Source organism: Schistocerca nitens, chromosome 6 (assembly GCF_023898315.1).
Source record: "Schistocerca nitens isolate TAMUIC-IGC-003100 chromosome 6, iqSchNite1.1, whole genome shotgun sequence".
Taxonomy (NCBI): domain Eukaryota; kingdom Metazoa; phylum Arthropoda; class Insecta; order Orthoptera; family Acrididae; genus Schistocerca; species Schistocerca nitens.
This window is the reverse complement of record NC_064619.1, coordinates 319,160,213-319,186,435: the sequence shown is the minus strand read 5'-3', so window position 1 is coordinate 319,186,435 and position 26,223 is coordinate 319,160,213. Positions and strand designations below refer to the sequence as shown.

At 37.9% G+C, this 26,223-nt stretch overlaps 1 protein-coding gene across 1 annotated transcript in view; it reads right to left on the bottom strand.

Moving 5' to 3' along the window:
* LOC126262938 (small nuclear ribonucleoprotein-associated protein B-like) overlaps nt 1-24,016 on the bottom strand; it is a 36,305-nt gene extending 12,289 nt beyond the window's left edge. The window contains exons 1-2 of the mRNA XM_049959873.1: nt 23,902-24,016; nt 15,135-15,228 (exon numbers count right to left, since the gene is read on the bottom strand). Coding sequence (XP_049815830.1) covers nt 15,135-15,228; nt 23,902-23,904 — 97 coding nt within the window. The 5' untranslated portion in view covers nt 23,905-24,016. The remainder of the gene's footprint in view (nt 1-15,134; nt 15,229-23,901) is intronic.
* Nucleotides 24,017-26,223: the final 2,207 nt, after the last annotated feature.

Sequence of the window (26,223 nt, the reverse complement as noted above, 5' to 3'; positions counted from 1 at the left end):
AAACCCGACTCCCATACTCAAGGCGAAATTGAATAAGGGTTCTGTAGAGCTGCAGTGGCGTAGAGTGATCTGCACCCCAGTTGGTGTTGCTCAGGCAGCAGACATCATTGACGTGCTGCCAGCACTCCCGCTTAAGCTGACGAAGGTGAGATAGCGAAGTCAATCGGATGTCGAAAACCAGTCCCAGCTTACTGAGAATGTTGGTGAGGTTGATGGACCGATAGCTATACACATCATGCGGATTATTACCAGGTTTTAGCATCGAAATGATGGTGCTCTCCCACAATTGGGATGGAAAGACACCATCGCACCACATCCAGTTGAAGATGACGAGGAGATATCGGTTTTAGTCAGACGAGATATGTTTAATCATCTGACTGTGGATCTGATCCGGCCCATGAGATGTGTCGGGGCAATGTGCAAGGGCGCTGAGCAGCTCCCGCTCTGTAAATGCGGCGTTATAGGTTTCACTGTGGCGTGTCATGAACATGAGGACTTTCCTTTCCATCCACCGTTTTAGGATGTGAAAGGTTGGGGCAGTTCTCTGACGCAGAGACTTGAGCATAGTGCTCAGCAGCGTGCTTGGCAATCGCATTTACGTCAGTAGTGAGCACGCCACTGATGTTAATGCCAGGGCCACCTGTTGGGGTCTGGTAGCCAAAAAGACATCAGATGTTCGTCCAGACTTGGGAAAGAGACGTTATGACACCCAATGGTCAACACATACCTCTGGCAACACAACCGTTTTCATCGTTTATAAACATGCGAACGCAGGCACGCAGCCGCTTAAAGGCTATTAGGTGCTCTATGGAAGGCTGCCACTTATGTCGCTGTAGAGCTCGTCGATGCTCTGTAATTGACTCAGCAACTTTCGGCTACCACCAAGGGACCATCTTTCACAGGGGGCACCCTAGAGAACAAGGGCTTGTGTTTCCCGCTGCAGAATTTATCGTTGTAGTGACCTGCTCAATCAAAACATCAATGGTAGCATGTGAGGGAGATTCAACGGTGACAGCAGACGTGAAGGCTACCCAGTCTGCCTTGTTTGAAGCCCATTTGGGTAGGCGTCCATGGACATGACGGCAGGGGAGTAACAGAAAGCTGTGGAAATGGTCACTACCACACAGGTCATCATGTGCTCTTCAGTGGATAGATGGGAGAAGTCCTGGGCTGCAAACTGATAAATCAATGGCAGAGTAACTACCATGCGCCACACTGAAATGTGTAGCGGCCCCAGTATTCACGAGGCAGGGGTCAAGTTCGGACAGTAAATTTTCGACATCTCTGCCACGGCCAGTATGCATGGGCTATAAAATCTCCCAAAGTAGGAAAGGTTTAGGGAGTTGATCAATCAGTGCAGCCAATACGTTCAGGGGTATTGCACCACCTGGAGGGAGATATACGTTGCATGCAGTTATTTCATGCGTCGTCCATGTACTGACAGTCACAGCTTCAAGAAGAATTTGAAGGGGCACAGGTTCCCTACATACAGAGTTCAGGACATAAATGCAATCTCCACCAGACACACTATTATATTCGCTATGGTTCTTGTAATATCCCCTGTAGCTGCAAATGGCAGGGGTCCACATTGCCAGGAGCCAGGTTTCCTGGATGGCAATGCAGAAAGCAGGCGTAAAGCTGAACAGTTGCCGTAACTCAGCCACATGGTTGAAAAAACCACTGCAATTCCAATGGAGGATGATGTGATCGTGAGACTGGGAAGGCATGAAACACTCAATGAGGCAGTCTACGCCTCAGGATCACCTGCTGCTACGGACTTATTTCCTGAACAGGCTATATCCATTTTCTGATGGTTTGACGAGATCTAGGTCCTCAGTGGACGCCAGAATTCTCATCTTACGCTCAGACACAAAGGTAGGGAACAATGGTGTGGGTGCCACTACAATTGCCTTGGTCTTAGGGGGTCTTTTGTATGGATATCTCTCATGCACCACCCAGCTGCAGAGAAGGCCACCAGGCAGTATAGCCATTGCCACGAGTCCCGATGCCCCAGGGTGACGGGCATCTACTCCTTGGCATACGTGTGGAGTTAATGGCACAGACATCAGCACAGTGATCCCTGTGTTATCAAGGAGCTACAACCAACAGGGTACATGGTGGCTCCACTACAACAGATTGGCCACCGTGCTGGATATCAGGCGCAAATGAAGTCCATTATTGTCGACAGCGCAGAAAGCGATACTGCACAGAGGATGGAGGAAAACGCACCTAGGAGGGTGATCTCACCTAACAACTGGAGAATGAGCCGCAGTGCAGGTCCACATTGAGGGAGATTCAAGAGGTCTCAGTGCATGATGGACACTATGCGCCATGTGAAGCGCCCTTCCCCAACTGGCTCGCTCTTTGGGAAAATTTTGCAAAATGGAGGTCAAACCCTACAGGGGACCATCACGTAAAGGCCAAAATATGTGAGACTTATTTTAGTCGCCTCTTACAACAGACAGGAATACCTCAGGCCCATTCTAATCCCCTGACCCGCAGGGGGAAAGTGACTGATTCGGGATGAGGAGGAGGGGACGTTGCCTTCTCGTCCTTTGACTTGTGCAGCCACTTCTTCACCCTAGGAGGGAGGGAGGAGGCATTAGCAATAACAGAATAAGGGGCGGCAATGTCGGGATTGAACAGTGAGCGAGCAGCATTGGGGGACCATCGAGCATAGGTCACCTGAGGTTGCAGATTTCATATTTCAAGAACACCAGAGGGAGGTGTTACAAGGCAGGGGGGGGGGGGGGGGATTGGAGCTGCAGGGGGTAGGAAAGGGAAGAGAGGCAGGATGGGGGTAAGGAAGAGGAGGGGGAGGAGAGAAAGACGTAACTGAGGCAAAGGTAGAGGAGAGATGCACAGGGTGAACCTGTCAAAATTCTTGCGGACTTCAAAGCACCTGAGACAGTCAAGAATCTTTATTTCCTGAATTCTTTTTTCCTTTGTATATATTGGACACTGGTGAGAGGGTGAATGGAGACCAGTTTACATAGTTAGTGGTATGGTGCAAGGGCTGCCCACATTGAGAGGGTGGCCGACCACCACAAATTGGAGTGGCACTGCATCGCAAAGGCATGTGGCCGAACTTGAGGGAATGGAAGCAAAACATGGAGGTGGGCAGAGTACTCTCTCAAATGCCAGAACGAAAGCAGCAGTGTGTACATGATGGTCTTTAGGGCCTCTCTGGGCACACTAGATGAAATGAACACATCATTCCAGATTAGTCCCAAGTTCATCATCTGACTGGTGGAGAAGGTCCCTATGGAAAATTATACTCTGTGTCGTACTGAGGGACTTGTGAGGAGTGATTTCACTGTGATGTATCCTAAATGGTTGGGAGGAAGGCTGAGTGACTGGCCGAAATTGTCTTTACAAGGAGGGAGCCAGATATCTTCCTGGTTAAGAACTCAACTTCAAACTTGTCATCAACGTATTCCACAAAGAAAAGGGGTTTCGTGGAGGCAAGAGTCACCCTGTTAGTCCTGGTACAGACGAGGAACCGTGTAAGTCAACAAGAACTAAGGGCTCATCAACTGCCAAGGTTTGCTTTTTGTCTTTGTCTTTCATAAATTTACCTTGAGCTTTGGCAATAACATGACACGTTTTCAGATCTTCATGGTTTGCTACCAACACTTTCTCATAGTTTTGTGATCGTCACCATTTCCATTCTGTCTTGTCACACACTGTTTGTATTCTATATTTTCAGCATCAAACTGTCGTCTTCAGATTCTACAAACAAGCTTGAATAACCTTGCCCCTGTCGTCTTCAGATTATACAAACAAGCCCGAATAACCTTGGCATTTTCCAAGATTGCTGAACTGTTAATATTTGATACCGGTAACTTCCGTAACTTCAAAGGGTCTTTACAGACATGCCAAAACTCAAAGAGGAAAAGGAACTTGAGAAAGGGTAATTCGATTACAGAATAAGCACTGATGGACTAAAGATAAGAGGGCAATGAATATGATTTCTACATGTCACACACCATAAAATGTGTCCATAGTAAGCTGTAGGATGAAAGACTGAACAATAACCAATATTACTTGCCCTGTTGGTTGTAGCTCCTTGATAACACAGGGATCACTGTGCTGATGCCTGTGCCATTAACTCCACACGTATGCCAAGGAGTAGATGCCCGTCACCCTGGGGCATCGGGACTCGTGGCAATGGCTATACTGCCAGGTGGCCTTCTCTGCAGCTGGGTGGTGCATGAGAGATATCCATACAAAAGAAAGATTGCAATTCCAGTATGAGCTATGTAGATAATTTTGATTGACTCAAGTCAAAAAGACTACGCTACAGGAACGAAGAGCAAGAAATAGTGGATGATACTGTACTTCCACTTTTAGACTGCTGTGTAAAAAATGTGTTCACTGTGCACAAGGAGACTGAAATGTAGCAGTTCTCAAATTCGGACTTTCATTAAAAGTTGTACAAAAGTACGTTTGCTCCGAAAAAAATTTCAGTGACTACTGCTTTATCATCTGTAAACAGATAAAATTTGCCATCTCAGATCAAGGCACACAAGCAACATGCAGGGGGAAGTATTCACCTCGAAAGCAGTAAACATCAGTCCATTAAATCATCATCCAGAAGGTGTGCAGTCTGCAGCCCACGAAAACCTCCAGTGAAAACAGTGTGGATGCATTTAGCACGCTATGTACCATTGTGCCTGAGAGTTGGCAAGAACTGTTTCACAAGAAATACCAAGAAAATTGAAAGGAAGTTAAACCAAAGTTGAACCACCAACTACTGGAATTTTATACCATAATGGGGCAATGGTTAGCTGCAGTCGTAACATTTAATGTTAATATTTTTTTTTTGTTTACGTGAATTTTTACAAATCTATTGGGGTCAATCCATATGAAGTGGTCGAGTGATGGTTGCTTGACCATTTTTAAATATTTTAATTTTTTTATACGTGATGGCCCTATATTTGAGAAGTTCAAAACAGATTTTTTAAAATAATTTATCTTGCACCTTTACTGGATGGCGGCCATTTTTATTTTTCAGCCTGGAGACAGTTGAATATCCCTGCACTGGGTTAAGTTAAAACATTGCAATTGACATTATTGTTTTCAGAAAAGTGTTCTCTACAACATTGCCTGTTAAACAAAACACCCTAAATTCAAAAATAACTAGTGAAAATGACCTCTAAAGTCTGATATCCAAATTTTCAAAAGTCCACTTTTTAGGCTCAAAAATAACAAACAAGGAGTGATTCATGAGTGTGTATTTTTTTCCTCTAGTTAGATATCATACACTTCTAATCTCATATACAGCAAGAACACTTACAGATGTTTCCTTAAACTTTTATGAATTTTTGAAATTTGAAAATTTTCATATTTTTGTTAAGTTTCAGGGGGGGACTGAATATAAAAATGTTTTTTGCACAGTTTGTACACCTACATGATAGCAATGCACCGTAAAAATTTCAACATTGATACCTGACCGTGAACAAAGATATGAATTTTTGAAAATGACGAAATAATTCACATTACTCTACAACTGATCTTATGGCTGTTGCCTATTTAAATGGCTTATTGTTTCATTGTAATAAAATTTAATTGTAACATATATTTAGTTAACACAATCACCTAATGTTCATTTAGTTTATTTATTTTAAATAATGCAATATTAAACAACAGGAGCTTTCGCTTTTGTTCTTTGGTAATAAAAATGCCCATTTACGTTTAGGTTTATTGTCAATAAAGAAGTACATTATTGCTGGGTGAGGCATTGTTGTAGTCGGTCTGTTCTGAAACCTCTGTCAGAGTGAATGTACATACTTTATCGAGAGTGTAGAATGTGTTATGTGCTTTGTTCTGTGTGTAATTTGTAATTAATTTTGAGAGATTAACTGGAATGCAATAACATGGATGAACAGAGCACTGTTGGAGAGATACCAAGTGAAGTGTGTCACGAAACAGTTTCAAAAAACTTGAAAAATGTCAATGAGTTTGATGAAGTTAGACAAAAAAGGTTTGGGGGAAATAAAACTTAAACATTTGTCCTTGTTATGTGAAACAGCTTCCCAAGTGAAATGTAATGTCATTCCAGGAAATTCCCTGTTCCCAAATTGTTACTCAAAAATATCTGTTGTGAATCCGGAACCAGAATCATGTAACCTTGTTAATGACATTTATATTTGTAATGTGGAAGCTGTTAACATATTGGATTTTACTTGTTCTAAGTTGGGCATATCTCCTGCTTTGAAAATAATAAAATTAAGTAGCAGGAAAAGAAAAGCAACTATTGAAAATAAGGTAAAACAAATTTCAGACAAAATTAGAAGCGACTTGGAATCTTGCTTTAATAATACAGATACCAACATTATTTCTAAAGAAGAAGAAAACCTACCACCAGCATCATCTGACACTGAATATTTGAGCTTAATAGAGAAATTAAAAATTAAATGTTCAGTGACATCTAAATAGGAAAATGTTAAAATTTTAAGTTTGCTCCCTTACTCATGGTCAGGAGAAAAATAGCTCATGAATTCTAATGTTTCTCATCGTTTGGTTAAACTAAACCGAAAATTAGTGAAAGAGCAAGGCATTCTTCCAGTTTTAGGAAAGAAGAAAGGAAAAGGTACAAGTGAAGAAACAAAAAGATCCAGCAGTTTTCGAAGATGATAACAGTAGAATGTGCCCAGGTTGCAAAGACAGCAAAAGAGTTGTTATACATGGAGTTCAAGTAACAAAGCAGAAACGACTAGCACTGTCAAATTTAAATGAACTTTATGTAGCTTTCAAAAATACTCATCCTGAATGCAAAATTGGAAGGTCAAAATTTTGTGACCTCCACCATAACTGGTGTATTTTGGCTGGATCCTCAGGGACACACTCCGTGTGTGTTTGTTTATATCATCAAAATGTCAAACTGATGATTGCGGGTGTATAACTCGGTGGTCTGTGACAACAGTTATGACTGCATGATGCGTTTGTGTAATAAATGCTCTGGTAAAGAAAACATTACTGAATTGTTTCATGTGTATGATGAGGAAATGCAAGACAGTATTACCTTCAAACAGTGAGTCACAACTGACAGGGCAGAAATGATAACAGTGGTTAAATCTCAAGAAGAGTACTTGGCATCTTTAACTGATAACTTACAGAAACACAAAAGTCACTGCTATGTTTCTAAAACCCAGAGTAAGTTTTTGAAGAACAAAAATGTACAACTTCATGTAACTGAATGCAAAGTGCTATCTGATTTTGCAGAAAATGTTACATTTATGATTCAGGATGCAATACAAGGGTACCACTGGGTCAATGGCCAGGCATCAGTGCACCCACTTATTCCCTACTTTAAAAACGAGAAAGAAGAAGTTTTCAGTTCTTCGATTTGCATTCTAAGTGACTACGTGGAGCACAACACTTTGGCTGTACATGTGTTTCAAAAGTATGTAATATATTACATAAAAGAAAATTTTCCCTAGTTTGAGAAGCTGATATACTTTTCAGATGGAAGTGATAGTATAAGAACAAAAAGAATTTTTCAAATCTGTGCAACCACAAAGTAGACTTTGAGTTGGAGGCTGAATGGCATTTTTTTTTCCCTATCTTGCCATGGTAAAAATGCATGTGATGGAGTAGGAGGTACAACAAAACTTGAAGTAAAGCCAGCCTACTAAGACCAAAAACAGAGCAAATTCTCACAGTACATGATATGTATGTCTTTTGCAAGGATAATATTAATGACATTACCTATTTTCTGATCAAGAAAGAAGAAGTGGTTCTGCATATGAAAACACTTCAAACTAGATTTGAAAACTGTATAGCAAAAAAAGGAACAAGCCATTTTCACAAATTCCTTGGCATTGCAGAAAACTTAGTTTGATGTTATGTAACATCAGAAACCGAAATTTATGAGGATCATTGTGCCAGTAAAATTACATCTCTGTTTTTGATGTTGAATGACATAGTGGCATGTGTGTATGATGAACAGTGGTGGCTTGCAGAGGCTGAAAGAATACGTTTGGAAAACAATGATTTTTTTGGGCATTTTTACCACCCTGCTGGACCAAGACCATCAGTCAAGAATTCTACTAGTGACAAAGTTTGGATACCAATGAAAATTTTTTTTAAGGAAACTTTCGGGGCTTGAACTTACCACAGCAACTGGGAGATCTTATTCTATATCACAGAAGCTGCCTGAAGAAAGAAGTGTTCTTAACATTCGCCACCAGGTTTAGGAAGTTAACATCTCAAAGGATGTTAATTGAAAATATTTATTTTAAGTATGCCAAAATAATATAATTGTTAATTTCAGTGATGTTTTCACTTTTTGTATATAATTCACTACCTTACTTCAATAATAATTGATTATATCCTGCCAATATCACACATGAATAGGCAACAGCCATAAGATCAGTTGTAGAGTAATGTGGATTATCTCCTCATTTTCAAAAATTCGTATCTTTGTTCACAGTGAGATACCAAAGTCGAAATTTATACAGTACGTTGCCATCAGCATATAGGAGTACAAACTGTGCAAAAATCATATTTTTATATTCAGTCCCACTTCAGATAACCAAACAAAAACTTTACAAAAAATGAAAATTTTCAAATTTCAAAAATTCATAACAATTAAGGAAACTTTTTTAAGTGTTCTTGCTCTGTATCAGACTAGTAGTGTATGATATCTAACTACAGGAAGAAATAGACCGTCATAAATCACTCCCTGTTTGTTATTTTTGGGCCTAAAAAGTGGGTTTTTGAAAATTTGGATACCAAACTTTGGAGGTCATTTTTGAATTTCGGGTATTTTGTGTAATAAACAATGTAGTAGAGGACACTTATCTAAAAACAATCATGCTAACTGCAATGTTGTAACTTACCCCCATGAACCATGGACGTTGTCGGTGGGGAGGCTTGCGTGCCTCAGCGATACAGATAGCCGTACCGTAGGTGCAACCACAACGGAGGGGTATCTGTTGAGAGGCCAGACCAACCTGTGGTTCCTGAAGAGGGGCAGCAGCCTTTTCAGTAGTTGCAAGGGCAACAGTCTGGATGATTGACTGATCTGGCCTTGTAACAATAACCAAAACGGCCTTGCTGTGCTGGTACTGCGAACGGCTGAAAGCAAGGGGCAACTACGGTCGTAATTTTTCCCGAGGGCATGCAGCTTTACTGTATGATTAACTGATTAACTGATGATGGCGTCCTCTTGGGTAAAATATTCCGGAGGTAAAATAGTCCCCCATTCGGATCTCCGGGCGGGGACTACTCAAGAGGATGTCGTTTTCAGGAGAAAGAAAACTGGTGTTCTACGGATCAGAGTGTGGAATGTCAGATCCCTTAATCAGGCAGGTAGGTTAGAAAATTTAAAAAGGGAAATGGATAGGTTAAAGTTAGATATAGTGGGAATTAGTGAAGTTCGGTGGCAGGAGGAGCAAGACTTCTGGTCAGGTGACTACAGGGTTATAAACACAAAATAAAATAGGGGTAAGTCAGGAGTAGGTTTAATAATGAATAGGAAAATAGGAGCACGGCTAAGCTACTACAAACAGCACAGTGAACGCATTATTGTGGCCAAGATAGATACAAAGACCACACCTACCGCAGTAGTACAAGTTTATATGCCAACTAGCTCTGCAGATGACAAAGAAATTGAAGAAATGTATGATGAAATAAAAGAAATTATTCAGATAGTGAAGGGTGACGAAAATTTAATAGTCATGGGTGACTGGAATTCGGTAGTAGGAAAAGGGAGAGAAGGAAACGTAGTAGGTGAATATGGATTGGGGGTAAGAAATGAAAGAGGAAGCCACCTGGTAGAATTTTGCACAGAGCATAACTTAATCATAGCTAATACTTGGTTCAAGAATCATAAAAGAAGCTTGTATACATGGAAGAATCCTGGAGATACTGACAGGTTTCAGAAAGATTATATAATGGCAAGTCAGAGATTTAGGAACCAGGTTTTAAATTATAAGAGATTCCCAGGGGCAGATGTTGACTCTGACAACAATCTATTGGTTATGAACTGTAGATTAAAACTGAAGAAACTGCAAAAAGGTGGGAATTTAAGGAGATGGGACTTGGATAAACTGACTAAACCAGAGGTTGTAGAGAGTTTCAGGGAGAGCATAAGGGAACAATTGACAGGAATGGGGGAAAGAAATACAGTAGATGAAGCATGGGTAGCTTTGAGGGATGCTGTAGTGAAGGCAGCAGAGGATCAAGTAGGTAAAAAGACGAGGGCTAACAGAAATCCTTGGGTAACAGAAGAAATATTGAATTGATGAAAGGAGAAAATATAAAAATGCAGTACATGAAGCAGGCAAAAAGGAATACAAATGTCTCAAAAATGAGATCGACAGGAAGTGCAAAAGTGCAGGGATGGCTAGAGGACAAATGTAAGGATGTAGAGGCTTATCTCACTAGGGGTAAGATAGATACTGGCAACAGGAAAATTAAAGAGACCTTTGGAGAAAAGAGAACCACTTGTATGAACATCAAGAGCTCAGATGGAAACCCAGTTCTAAGCAAAGAAGTGAAAGCAGAAAGGTGGAAGGAGTATATAGAGGGTCTATACAAGGGCGATGTACTTGAGGACAATATTATGGAAATGGAAGAGGATGTAGATGAAGATGAAATGGGAGATACGATACTGCGTGAAGAGTTTGACAGAGCACTGAAAGATCTGAGTCGAAACAAGGCCCCCGGATTAGACAACATTCCATTGGAACTACTGACGGCCTTGGGAGAGCCAGTCCCGACCAAACTCTACCATCTGGTGAGCAAGATGTATGAAACAGGCGAAATACCCTCGCCAGACTTCAAGAAGAATATAATAATTCCAATCCCAAAGAAAGCAGGTGTTGACAGATGTGAAAATTACCGAACAGTCACTTTAATAAACCACAGCCGCAAAATACTAACACGAATTCTTTACAGACGAATGGAAAAACTAGTTGAAGCCGATCTCGGGGAAGATCAGTTTGGATTCCGTAGAAATACTGAAACACGTGAGGCAATACTGACATTACGACTTATCTTAGAAGAAAGATTAAGGAAAGGCAAGCTTTTGACAACGTTGACTGGAATGCTCTCTTTCAATTTCTAAAGGTGGCAGGGGTAAAATACAGGGAGCGAAAGGCTATTTACAATTTGTACAGAAACCAGATGGCAGTTATATGAGTCGAGGGACACGAAAGGGAAGCAGTTGTTGGGAAGGGAGTAAGACAGGGTTGTAGCCTCTCCCCAATGTTATTCAATCTGTATATTGAGCGAGCAGTAAAGGATACAAAAGAAAAATTCGGAGTAGGTATTAAAATCCATGGAGAAGAAATAATAACTTTGAGGTTCGCCGGTGACATTGTAATTCTGTCCGAGACAGCAAAGGACTTGGAAGAGCAGTTGAATGGAATGGATAGCGTCTTGAGAGGAGGATATAAGATGAACATCAGCAAAAGCAAAACGAGGATAATGGAATGTATTCGAATTAAGTCGGGTGATGCTGAGGGAATTAGATTAGGAAATGAGACACTTAAAGTAGTAAAGGAGTTTTGCTATTTGGGGAGCAAAGTAACTGATGATGGTCGAAGTAGAGAGGATATAAAATGTAGACTGGCAATGGCAAGGAAAGCGTTTCTGAAGAAGAGAAATTTGTTAACATCGAGTATACATTTAAGTGTCAGGAAGTCGTTTCTGAAAGTATTTGTATGGAGTGTAGCCATGTATGGAAGTGAAACATGTGCGATAAATAGTTTGGACAAGAAGAGAATAGAAGCTTTCGAAATGTGGTGCTACAGAAGAATGCTGAAGATTAGATGGATAGATCACATAACTAATGAGGAAGTATTGAATAGGATTGGGGAGAAGAGAAGTTTGTGGCACAACTTGACCAGAAGAAGGGATCGGTTGGTAGGACATGTTTTGAGGCATCAAGGGATCACAAATTTAGCATTGGAGGGCAGCGTGGAGGGTAAAAATCGTGGAGGGAGACCAAGAGATGAATACACTAAGCAGATTCAGAAGGATGTACGTTGCAGTAGGTACTGGGACATGAAGAAGCTTGCACAGGATAGAGTAGCATGGAGAGCTGCATCAAACAAGTCTCAGGACTAAAGACAACAACAACAACAACAAACAAACAATTTAACTTAGTGCAGAGATAGTAATATTTTTGCAAACATCTCTAAAGTGAAACATCGTTGCACGCTTACAAACTAAAATGGCCACCATTCAGTAAAGGTGAAAGGTAAAATTTTTTAGAAACTGTTTTGAACTTCTCAATTATAGGGTAATCACATATAAAAAATTAAAATATTTAAAAATAGTCAAGAAACCAACTTAATTTGTATTGGACCACTTCATTTGGATTGAGCCATTGTATGAAACATATTACCAATAAAACTAAAATGTTACAAGTGGATAAGTTTGAAATATGTAAATTATTGTTCATGCCCCTCTGGGATAAATTTTTTGTGGTGTTTACCACCCTTATGATTTAAGGAATACATACAGCTAAGCGATAATGGTTTCAATTTGTAGGCCAGAGTGTGCTGAACAAAATGCTTTTTGTTTGAAAGGCCTAGGGCAACCTATCACTGAATAATAAAAACACAGATGCTTGCGAATGCAAAAAATACTTCCAGACAAACGAAAATGCCCACAATTTCTAAATGATACACAATAAATGTTTTAAAAAATATTTTTGAGTGAACTCCACAATAGGGAATTCACCCAGTAAATATCAAATTTTTCCACGATGGTCAAGCCTCCAGTTACTTCTTTTCTTGACTACGACCCATTCTTCCTAATTCTCACGTGCATTTCATCATGTTCTACGTTTCTAAACTGCTTCCATTGTCTGTCCACCCTTCCTCAAAACTTGTTGACCTGCTCCTCCTCTTTAGACTGATTCCTTCACAGCTTTTGTTCCCCCCCCCCCCCCCCCCCTTTCAGGCTGCTCCTCCAATTTCTCTCTTTCCTTAAATTCATGACACACACACTTTTTTCACTAATCATAAGAATGGGTGTGTACTCTTTCTATCTATATCTGCCTCCTTGCTTGGGTTCTTGCCATATCATACCATTTTCAGAAAATGTTGCTAGTGAAATTGGTGGTACCAATCGAATATTCATTAAAGACTGGATATTCGAGTACCTTAATTCTCTGAAGTGTGCAGAAAAAAAGCATCAATTTGCTTTTCGACACACACAAGACACATTTGATAGATCTCTGCAGTTGGGGCTAGTGTAATACGAACAACTATCCATAATCTCTGCATTAAATGGAAACGGGTCACTTACACAGAAACCATTACACATATTTCCCACCTCTTTGGGTTCTGAAACAATTTGTGAAAACAGTAGGTACATTAGATTTTGAAATTTTAGTGCTCTTATTGTCATGAACATTTCTGAACACACTTCTTCCACGTTTTCTTGATTGCTCCAAAGACTGCCACATCTAGTGGTTTCAAGATTTGTAGAAAGGGGATAAAGAGCAGCTAGCATGCTCTAGTTTTCGTGACAATATCTGCTCAAATTAACTGTCAAAGGAGAGCAGTCTTTACCTAAAAAAATTATAATAGGTCAAAGATTTTTTTTTCAAGAATGGACAAATATATTTGTTATGTACTGAAAGAAACTTTCATCTGATATTCATCCATTTTCTGTTTCTCCAAAGCGTCAATTTGAAGGACTATTTTCATTCATGCTGCTGGAATTATTTTGTACTTTACAGTTATTTGCTACGGGACGTGCAAATATTCCACCAGCATTCACAGCAAACATATTACATCATCATTATCAGAGTTAGAAAAATTAATAAAATTTTACAGCCACGAGGACCTGTGAGTATCAAAGTAAAAAAGAGGTTTCATTCACACCAAAAACTGTCAGGACCATTTAACACATCCTTAAGAGTTTCAGCTACTTTCTGAAACAAATTTTTGATTTTCTCCCCTGTATCAGAAGCTCTTGTCCTATTAACAAATTCAGCATGTTTTGAGGAAAACTCTGTCTCTTAAGAAATGAACAATATTTTTTTTCCAGATAGATTGTTTGCAAATGCAGTCTTACAACTTGTCAAATCTGTCCTAGCAGTAAGTTTCTGCACATACATAGAGATTCTCCTCAGCTAGTGGAAACCTGATGGAAGAGTTGAAACTCAGACCATAAACCTTTTTCAATTTTGTTTCTTAGGACAATCTGGGCCAAAGTGCCCAGCGAATTCTTGTTAAAATACACAAGAATTGTATTTCTTAATGTTGTAATTGGGGTACAGTGCAATTTGCTTGTTATACCAACTTTCATTTCCTACCCAATAGCCTTTAGCACATCTTTAACATTGCTGGGAGAATACTGAAGTCTTATCCTTTGGATGACTTCATATTCCTATAAATATTGCACAAATACCTTGAGTTAAAAAAGTTACATTTTTATAGTTCCCATTGCACATTTTATTATATTATGAGCATTAATAATTTTGAGAAATGCCCAGACAATATAAATTATGTCTACGTAGGTATAAAGATCATTTCAATTTTTTTTTTAACTTTAATTTAGCCTAGTTATATCGTAGGCCAAGTCTGCACTATAGATGTTTATATCAATTTATTATGTGGCCATTAATTTATTAATAAATGTGACCAAAAAAAGGATACACACATTCTTTCAGCAACATGCATGGTCATAACAGAGAACCAGTACTAAATATTGGTCTGTTAATTGCCACAGAAGTCTAACAATATGTTCTTATATTTTAACTTTTTAGAAATTGAAGTAATTAGCCATATCTTTCAAAAAATTATGTATCTTCTGAGGTTCTGTTTAAACAAGTAAAGTACGACTGTATGTTACAGAAAGCAAAACTTCACATCAACAAATCTTTTCACAAAATTGAGACTCCAAACAAAAAGAAATGCTTCTCAACACAACTGAATAACACTTGTAATAATTTTTGTAAGAGGCTACAACTGAGTTGGTTGGTATTCAAAAGAAACTTCAAAATTCAGCAGTTGCATCAAAGTGGCCACAATTGGCACAATAGCCAAAGTTGGAGCTTTCCTCCACTTTTACATTCAAATGTAGTTTGCCGTTACAAAGTGGGTTTCAATGTTTCTGGATGCAGATGCCGAGCACAACCAGACTGTATGCAGAGCTCCACTTACCTTTGAACGTTCCAATAAAAGTCCTGGAGTCTTGCAATATAATTCTGACCCTGTAGTTGATATGCTGAAGCATCTTATTATTTTTCCCGATCGTCTATAACAAAAGTTACATAACATACATTTCCAGCAATGAGTAAGGACACAAAACAAAATTTCATGTCAACAAAACTCCAAATTTATAAAATTTTCTTCTAAATTTCATTCATTTAGTATACGGTTTGCTGGACCCACCAGGGTAACCATTCAACTTAACTATTGGGTCATTCCATGTAAAATCAACAAATTAAAAATATTTCCAACCTTACCCTATAGGATTTAACTTGAAATGAAGCACAACTGTAGCATTCACATACAGTAATGTGAGAATCTTTTCACGTTTTCTGACAAAAGGTTGCTGAGCGATGAGTGGGGTGAGGAAACGAATTTTTTGCCTTGCGGAATAATATTGATTTGTTCACAACTTGTGTTTTAAGTAAGCTACAATAATGAAATTGAGTTCACTGGAAGGAACTTTGTTTTCAAATGATAAACATAATCAGTTGAAAACAAATATTCTATTTTTATGAAAACATTATTGAATTTTGGAACCAGAAATGTAAGCCAAAGATACTCTTTTCCTCTACACATAATGAGAGTTTATACTCTGAATGAGCATGTGGTCACTACCTAAAGTAATTTGAAGTGTAAGAGCGTGCAATGAAACAGCTTTAAAAATTAATCTGTTTTAAGTATTAGACCTACTTCTCATCAGCTGTGTGTTGTATAACTGCACGTGGCCAACAAAATAAAATAACTTATTATTTATCAGTGTCAAATTAAAAAAAAACAAGCTGCACAACATGGAAAAATAAAAAAAATCTGTAGGGTCCAGACGCCAGTTATGGCAACATTAAGGGCAATTTGAGATACATCACGTTTTTAGTATAGGAAGAAAGTATACAAATTACTTCAAAAAATCGTATCTATTGCTTCAAAGTCTACACATTACAACCATCTAAAAACAAATATTCTAAGTTGTATAACAAAAGCAGAAAAAAATACTGAAAAAGAAATGGCACATGTCTCCAGTTTTGGCCATGTTAACCCTACCCATGGCCAGTTGTTTCTCCACTTACGGCCACTTCATATTATAATAAAACTATGGCTAAAATAATTATCAATCAATGTGCCAGAAAGTAATTTGTGCTTTATACAAGTATATAAGACAACAAACATACATCAAAGGTACTGGGGGAAAAAAAAAAAAATAATAATAATCATTAGGCAAAGTATTGTCCCAATAATTACATAAATCAACTGCCAGACAAGTTTATTTCTCACGAGTATCAATGGAAACAGGAAACTTTGTTTTTAATGAATGTCCTCCTGGCATCAAGACTGGTTGTGGCAGTTTCCCTATAATATCTTCACCCGTTATAGTTGAAACATCATTTTCAGTGTATTTGAAACAAGTTTTCTGAACATTAGAACTTTTTAGGCACTGAATTTCATATTCAGAATCAGAAAGCACTTTCAAAATTACACATACGTACTTAAAAACAGCAGCTCGCTATATTTCTTGTTAAGCTAAATTTTACCAAAATAAAGTCCCCTACTTTCAAATTCTCAAAGATAGTTTCACATTTTCTGGTATTTCAACTTCATCTCTTACGTAGCCATCTAAACTTTTTCCACTGTCCGTCCATTCTTCTTCCTCGGAAGAACTTGTTGGCCTATCACTTAACTCTTGTCTGTTTCTTGTTTTCCCATTTTTTACATGAGATAATGCCAAGTGCTGCTCTTTGGACTTTAACTCCTCCATAGCGTTTCTCTTCCTTTTTTTCCTGCTCCTTCTCCTGCTTCTCTTTTTCCTTCAGTTCATGATATTCCACCCACTTGTCACTAGTCACAGCAGTGGGCATGTGTTCTTTCTTTCTCTTTGTGCCTTATTGTTTGGGTTCTGGCCAAGTGATGACACTTTCAAAAACTGTTGCTAATGATTTTGGTGGCGTTACTTGGATACGCACTGAAGATAGACTATGGTTGGATGTTAAGAGTACCTGAATTATGAAAATACTACTGGGGGGTTGTTGATATATCTGCAGGAATAAGACTGTTGGTGGGTGTTGAAGGAATATCTGAATTTTGTAAAATGCTGCTATGTGTTGAAGACATATATAAATATTATCAACATTTTGAATGGATGAAGGATTAAGTCTGTCTGTGTTTTGTGATAGATTCTCTGTTGGATTATCTTCAGAGGGAGGCGCTATGCTATCTGTCAGAATGTCATCAGTGTTAGCACTAGCACCATGCATTTCAACCTCATCACCTATTTTTCTCCAGAACTTGAAAAAATAATTATGTTTCTTGATTTCCTGCCCACTCATGATTCCTTCTCTCAGCTGCTCTGAACTCATCTAGAAGGACAGGATCAATCTGCTTTTCTATATATGAAATGTCTCTGAAGCTTCTCATTTGTCTGAACTGTGGTTGAGGCTGGTATACTACAAATAACTATCTTGCTGTAATCTACATTGTTCACATTAAATGCAAACAGACCAGTTGCCCTGAAACCAGCACAATATTTGCCACCATTTTAGATTCTGTAATAATTTGTGACAGAACAGAAGGTACATCAGATTTTGAAATTTCAGTGCCATTATTTTCAAAACGCCATTTCTGAACAATCTTCTTCCACATTTTTTTCATAGGTCCAAAGACAGCTACATCTAATGGTTGCAAGATGTGCGTAGAATTGGCATGGAGAGCAACTAGAATGATCCGATTTTCCCTACAATATCTGCTCAAATGAAGTGTCAAACGAGAGCAGTGCCCATCTACAAATATTACTACAGGCCGGGGAATTTCACCTTCTTTCAGTACGGATCAAATACATTGGTAATATACTCAAGAAAACTTTCACCTGTCATCCACCCATTTTCTGTTTTTCCAATGCCCCAGTTAGAGGAGCTGCTTTCACCAATGATGCTGGAATCCTTGCATATTTGAACAGTGTTAAGGGAGGAGCAAATTTTCCAGCAGTATTCACTGCAAACAATGTAGCAACGTTATCTTTGTCAGAGGTACATGATGGCCACGAGGACCTATGATTAATTCCCCTTTAGGAGCCAGAAAGAAAGAAGTTTCATCCATATTAAAAATTCTATTTGGGCGATTTAACGCATCCATATCATTGAAAGTGCTGGATACTTCGTGAAACCAGATTCTTATTTTCTCTTCTGTAACAGAACCTCTAGCCCTATTGACATATTCTGCATGTTTTTGTGACAGAACCTTGTGTCTCTTAAGAAATACATAATACCACTTTTTTCCAGGTCAATTGTTAGTAAATGTAGCCTTATAACTTTCCATATCTGCACTCTCAATAAGGTTCTGCACAGATGCACAGAGATTTTCTTTAGTAACTGGAAATCCCATGCTACAACAGTCCAAAATGTTCTAAGACAGAATGTGTACCACAGTGCCCTATAGATTCTTGTGGAAATACACCAGAAATTTTGTTTCTTAATGTTGCCCTTGGAAGTTTGTACAACTTGCTTGCAGTTGCAGTAGCAACTTCCATTCCCTCATCAATAGCCTTTAGAGCATCTTTAACTTTGCTGGGAGAATACTGAAACCGCTTACTCTGTGGTTGACTCATTTTCCTATCAACCTAATGCACAAAGATGGAGTTAAAAGAATGTTGCATATTTGAATAGTGCCTATTGCATATTTTGTATCTTATAAGCGTAGGTAAATTAGTATGATATGCCAAAACAATACTAACAATGAGGTATATATTGATATAAAAATACCAAAAACATTTTAATAAGCCTATTTAAATAAAATTAAGTTTATAATAATCTATGTTAGAACTGGCTGGTATTCCAGAGAAGCTTAAAAATTAACCTTTGACATCAAGGTGGCCATAAATGGGGTAGTGGCCAAAACTAGAGCCTTCACCCTACAGCTGAATACCAAAGATAGGCCCAAAATCAGATGAGCCAGAACAGTTCAGTTTATCATGCTTCTAGCCAGTCAGTTTGTGTCATGCTTCTAGCCAGTCAGTTTGTTGCACATCAGCTTTTACGCATGGGGTAATGTATATATTCAATTAGTTGAAATTTCAGTGTTCAAAATTCCCTGCTGCTTACAGAAAGAACTGGAAAAGGTGAAAGATATGGACGGTCCCTCTAGATGTAGGAAGCAACTGTGATTTAATCTTTTACCTAATTTTTTCTAACTACACAGGCTAACCATCAGTGTTCACTGTCTTCACAAGCAATATATGCTTTAATATCATCCAATGATACAGGGTCACTGACAACAGCTGTCACTTGTTCAATTACACTTTATAATTCTGGTCTTGCTTAGGGGAATTAAGATGAAGACTTTTGTGTTCCTGTAATTGTGCAACATTTCTCAAATCTCTTAAAAGTTTCAATTCTTCATTTTCACGATCTTCCATAGTGATATACTCGAAATTTATCCACTCAACATTATCAATGGCAAACACAATTGTTCGCGTGCCATGATTTGATCAGTATATGGGCACTGATTGGGCACGCAGTCATGTAACTGTTCCACCAATACCATCGCTAACTCCTTTACCATGAGAGCAGGGTGAAAAATGCCACTGGGCTTCAAAATGGAACAACACATGATGGTTTATTTTTTTCTAGTCTTATACTGAGCTGCCTCTGTCAGGAGAGTAATATATTTTACTTTTTTTAATTAAATATTTTGATCAGAAAGAATCATGTAGGATCGCAACAGGTGCACAGCAACAGTGTCATCTGAGAGGTATTCTGTTACGATAAGACTTGTGTGCTCAGGTGTGTCACCATCCTTCAAGTAAGTTACAAAGGGATTAATTATTGTTTGTGTGTTTCTCAAATGGTAAAGATCATCATCTTTTACAACAAATGTGTAATTCTCAGCCAAATCACAAATCTCCAAGAACTCAGCTGCTTTAAGATTATTTTTCAATACTTTTGGGAAGGCAGATAATTGACTGGGCACAAAGGAATGTCATGTTTAAATGTTTTGAACTTCTGTGTCTGTTTCTAGTGATGTTACTTGTGAATATAATGGACACTGGTAATTGGAAAAAAATAGGTAAAGGATTAAATCACAGTTAATGTCTTATATCCATGAGGGACCGTCCATGTCTTTAATTTCCTATGGTCATACAGACATTCTTCACGTACATAACTGGGAACTAAAGGCAATCTTGAAGCCTCAAACTGCTATATGAGGAACACACACATTATCCCATGGAGAAATGGTGATGTACAAGCAATTAACTGCCAAGAAGCATGATGAATTATATACAACTCAAATCTGTAACAAGAACTAATAACTGGTTTTTGTGACATCTCTTGTATTTTGCTGTATCAATTTTTTTTAAAATCCAACACACTTAAAGCAAATATTTTATTCATCTATTCTAACCTATATTATATTGATGCTCACACTTGGCTGTACAATGAAATAACTAATGAGATGTAGGACTACTATTTAAAATAAATCAAGTTTTAAAGGTTTTACACCACCACCTTAAACATAAAATTACTTTTGACAGTAAACCAACGTTCATCCCCAGACGAAACTTCCAGAATTTGTAGAAGTAAACAGTATCTTTCAAATATATATCTCCGAGAATTTTAAGAATGCAATTTATCAAAATGTTGTAAATTCAGTAGGGTGAAGTGGGCTAAGTGTAACCATGGGGTTAGTGTAATCACGGCTTATGGTGCCTTAAAGAAGCTGTATTTTTACCTCTGACCTATCACACATGTTAATTTACTCTTTTCTTTGTTATATTTAACCATAAGTTGTCAAATCTGGCATAAATTGGTAACTAATTTTTGGACTTCAATTGACGTCTACATTTTCACTCTGCGAGAGAGTGACATGCTCAGAATTTGGTGATCTGTCATTTTTGCAGTTTTAAAGATAACCCCACAATTTTTTGTTTACAAGCTAACTTTTGCATGATAATTTCAAATAAGAGATTTGTTTAACTCTACTGATAAAGCTCTTGATATGCCAGGCATGGTTGCACTTACCCCAACTTTTCCCCATGTGGGGCAAGTGTAACCAATTGGCTGGGGCAAGTGTAACGGGGGGGGGGGGGGGGGTTACACTTGCCCCAAACAAACTTACCTGACATATTTATTTAAGCCGTAACCCTGTTTTTGCCATCACACTAGGTCAACTAAACCGGCCTTCCTGTGTGTGAAATCTTCTTGGGACTAAAAGTTAACTCATCACCAGAGACATCATCAATGGGTAAAAATTAGCAAACGTGACTTTTCCAATCTCCTCACTGCTGTATGGAATGAAACACCACCTGAATTGTTGAAAAGTGGTTTTCAAAAAGCAGGAATATTCCCTTACAGTAGAGAAGTAATTGATAGAACTAAATATGATCCGGAGGCATATAAAAGATATGTAGCTCATACCGAATCTTTGGCAGAAACAAGTCCATTGCTAGCTCACGCTAATGCAGTCATAGACTGTGTGGAAGCTACGTCTCTAACAGAAAGTACTCAGATTTTTGGGAAGCTTCTAGCTGATGAACAACCTTCAGAATTTTATAGGCCTACATCTACTGAGCCCTGTAGTTTTCCCAGTATCAGAGCTCTTGCTCAACCATCCCCAAGCTAACCAATGTTTCATTATGTTCTGGAACTTCTGACTTGTCATTTGAAAGGTTATTATTGGAAACAGTCCAACAGTGTAGTCTCACTGGTAAAACAAAGAAGAAAAGGATTGCACCAGGAGCTGAAGTTATCACTTTTCAAGATGTCATCTATAAAGAAAGAGATTTTCAAGGAAACAAGAATAATAAGGAGAAAGCAAAACAAAAAAGCGTTATCGGCATAAAAAAAGGGCTTGGTAATGAAAAGTAAATCTTCCAAACAAAGTGCTGTTACTTTATCCGAAATGGCATCTCAGAATGTCGTGGAAAAAAAAAAAAAATCCCTGATTGCTTATGCGGGCAACAAGAAAGAGACTGGAAGTTGAATTAACAAGTGAAGACAGTGAAACTGAAGGAGGCCTATCTTCAATACGTAGTGATGAAGATGATAAAGGATGATCTCAGGAAAGAAATGATAAGCTGTGAAGAAGAAGAAAAAGAGGCAAACTTTTTTGAAGCCAAAGATAAAATTACAGTTGGAAACTATGTTCTGGTAGCTTTTGCAACAAAATGTAAGAAAGTTCATTTTATTGGCCAAGTTACCAAAATTATTGATTTAGGAGATCCAGAAGTGATTTTCCTCAGATGCAAAAATAAGACAAAACATGGCACCACATTTTATTGGCCTGATAGAAGAGATGAGACGCAAGTTCCCTCCTCTGACGTCATTTCAGTGCTACCTGAGCCTACTTTGGGTCACAAGGGAGACCTGACATTTGGTGTGACATTTGATTCATACAACATTCAGTGACTAAATAATAGTTAGGGCGTAAGTGTGAATATAATAAGTTGAATTAGGGCAGTTTAACATTAAACACGAATTGCCCACAACTTTAGTTCAATTCCATGAAAAATAATAGAAAGTGAACTTAATAAGTGATTTTTTCTTTTCTCTTGAGACTAAATATTTTATTATTTTTGTTAAACAGCCTACTAAAGAAAACAATATTACTTTTGTAAAATTTAAACTAATAAATTACTGGCCTAAAACAAAAATAAATCATCTATGATGTGTTCTATTTCAGTGTTTTATGGTTTAGGATAACACTTATTTTTTTAGTATAGCTAACATTTTCTGTGTCTTTCATAATATACAAAGAGGCGTGTGCAAAAAAGTTCATATCTTGAGTAAAATTTAAGATATTTTAATAATTTAAGAATCCTCAAATTCAGTAAAAATTGGGTAATCAGGTCATTTACCCCAAGTCTCTTTTACAATGCTCTGTATGGGTACAACAATGCGGGGTTACACTTGCCCCGAACCATGGGGCAAGTGTAGCCTCACAACACAAAATTTTGAAAACAATTATTTGACCATATAATTTTTTCTTTCAAAAACAAAATGTATATTGTTTAAAAGTCAATAAGTCAAACTTTAAGCATGAGAAATTTCAAAATCATATCTTTAATAACAAGTTGTCAATTTGGTGTCAAAGTTGAACTATACCAAAACGTGGTTACACTTACCCCACTTCACCCTAATGATATTTTCATAGAAAATGAATACATACTTTCCGCTAATTGGGTCTATCACATGAAGCCACTTTAAAATGGCTTACAAATGAACTTAATTTCATTATTCTCATTTGCTTAGAACAGAAGCTGTTATTAAAACGATATCGTACCGCAAACAAAAAATATTTTTTTACACATTTAGCAAACAATACTACGTAATCTTTTGTCAGAAAAATGAGGAAAAAATTGTTTTGAGTTACTATTTACGAATACTACATGCATACTTAATATCAAATAAATGTAAGAGGGTCATGTTGCAGCACTTGTTTGATTTGTCATGGTTAAACCCTGTTAGCCTAATAAATCACAGACTTTTGCTACAATTATGTAGTGCATTTGGTGTCTGAGCCAAATTCTTGACGAAGACGACGACAACGTAAGTTTTTTTGCCAAAGTTGTATATCACAACAATAAAGCCTAGCGGATGGAAATCATGTTGCACCGCGTCGCCCGGCATTTGCAGAAAATAAATCGTCACTACATACAATACATAGTTTTAAAAAATAGATTATGCTTGGATACAAATTATAATTTGAAACATTATTTGCATATTTCCCAACATACCATCTTCGAAGAGTTTCACAATTCCTTTACAACGACCAACAAACACACCGCCAAAATGGCGCCATCAACTACATATGCAAACTGTGAACCAAATACGACTCCGCAAAGATATTATTTGGGAAAGGATGTAAGATATGCACAGAGATTAAGGGGCACCCACAGTAGTGAAAACTTGCACATGCATCCACTCTTCATCCTCGCCGGTCGAAACAAACGATCCTTAGACGGTATATATTACTGTGTAGTAATATTGTGCAATATTATTGTTATTTTTAGATTTCTAAAAAAGTGCGACTTTAAGCGTGATTCGAAATTTTGGAGGATGGATACACTGCAGGTAAGCTAATTGCTCTATTTTCTTTCAAGCAGAAAAAAAGGTGGAGGAAAAAGTGGCACAACGAGTCTTAAAAATTCACTCAGAAGAACCTACGGAACAAACTGAAGCTGGATGAAGTACATGATCATCAGAACTTCTGATGTGTTCGTGCTCCAACATTCGAAACGTTAGTGGGAAGGATTGCTAGTAGGTTTTTTTCTTAAAGAATTTTTAAGACAGGATTTTTTCTCACAGCTGAGGGCTACAGCTTTTAATACATGGAGCATAATAAATCATGAAAAGAATTCTTAATTCTCCAGTTTCATTTTCACCTGCCTTAACATCCCATGTCAGCAATGATTTGCACATTTTGATGCACTGTAATATGAACGTTATTTCGTTTTGTTTGTAACTCTTACTACTAGATAACACAAATGCTCACTCAAAGAAGCTTAGAGACAATAATCTACAAAATATGTGAGTGAGTGCTAGGTAATGTCAATACTGTCCGCAGACAAGACAATTTCTCAGGTAGCGCAATACATTTGAAAAGTTCTCGAACTATACAGTATTATTGCCCAGACTCTCAGCTTAATCTACACACAATCAGAAATATTAAGCAAAGATATTGACAGTCTAGTGACCGCTTTAAGTGCTTGCTGTGGGGCAATGTCATTTTTTACTGGCATTGCATTGCAAATGTCATTGTGCAGATTTTACATCAAGAGCTTACAGAAACGTGACCAAAAGAACACCATTGACAAATATTTTGATACGAAACTGGAATACTTGTAGAAAATATTTAAGGGTGTTAAAATTACAAATAAAAATCTTTTCGACACAGAATGTGTTGTTCGAAAGGCAAATGAACGACTAAAACTGTTTTTGAATTCCTTATCAGGTGTATTTCTGTGCTGTCAAACAATCAAAAGCAGAATGAGAGTAGATTCACCTAGTGGCATTTGTGTATCTTTTTGATGATGGTGGGGGAAGGTGCAGAGGACAGTAAGTTAGATGGCTTTTAACTTTTCTTGTTTGTCAGACAAGGTGATATGACAATGGCGCAGTATGGTATTTCTACAGTGTGATGGTGGGCGGTGTAGTGTTGTAACTTAGAGCATTTCCTTTTTCATTAATATTGCATTTCTTGGCCAGTTACCTTCTAGCCATAAATAATATGTCAGTGAAGTAATTTAGGTTTCCATACTGTATTCCTTGCTGCTTGCTGTCTTCATTGGAGAAAACAGTGATATGACGAAAAGTATTGAAAGAGGCACTTTATCTTCTGGTTGATGACTGTTATACACACATATTTCACTTGTGAACACATGCAATTGGTTATTGAAGCTCAGAAATTGCTATGAACCTATTGTAAAGCCAGGTAATGTGAAAATTGTTCTCAGTAAGAGTAAAGTAATTACTGGTGCCTGCATACTTGATCACATTGAATATTTATTTTTTATTTCATTTCAGAAAATGTGTGTTTGAGAAGCTTGATGGTAGATTTTATAATGTGCTGCATATTCCATGGTATATGTTGAGATTAATGTTTGGAATGTCCGCCCCCAGTAGCTGAGTGGTCAGTGCAACAGAATGTCAATCCTAGGATCCCGGGTACGGTTCTCAGCTAGGTCAGAGATTTTCTCCGCCCAGGGACTGGGTGTTGTGTTGTCCTAATCATTATCATTTCATCCCCATCGACGCCCAAGTCATCGAAGTGGCCTCCAATCAAAAGACTTGCACCCGACGAATGGTCTACTCGACAGGAGGCCCTAGTCACATGACGTTTACATTTACAATGTTCGGAATAACTTCTAGTTGTTAGTCGGTTTTGTAAAATCAAACTTACACTTTGATGAAGGAGTCCCACTGCACAGATTCACTTAATTATTCATATTGGGATAAACTAATATTTATTCAGGAGACCCTCACTAAATGGTAAAAAAAGCATGTCAAATTATAAAGGGATGCATGTGGCAGTTTTTGTTGCCTGTAGGAATTTTTGA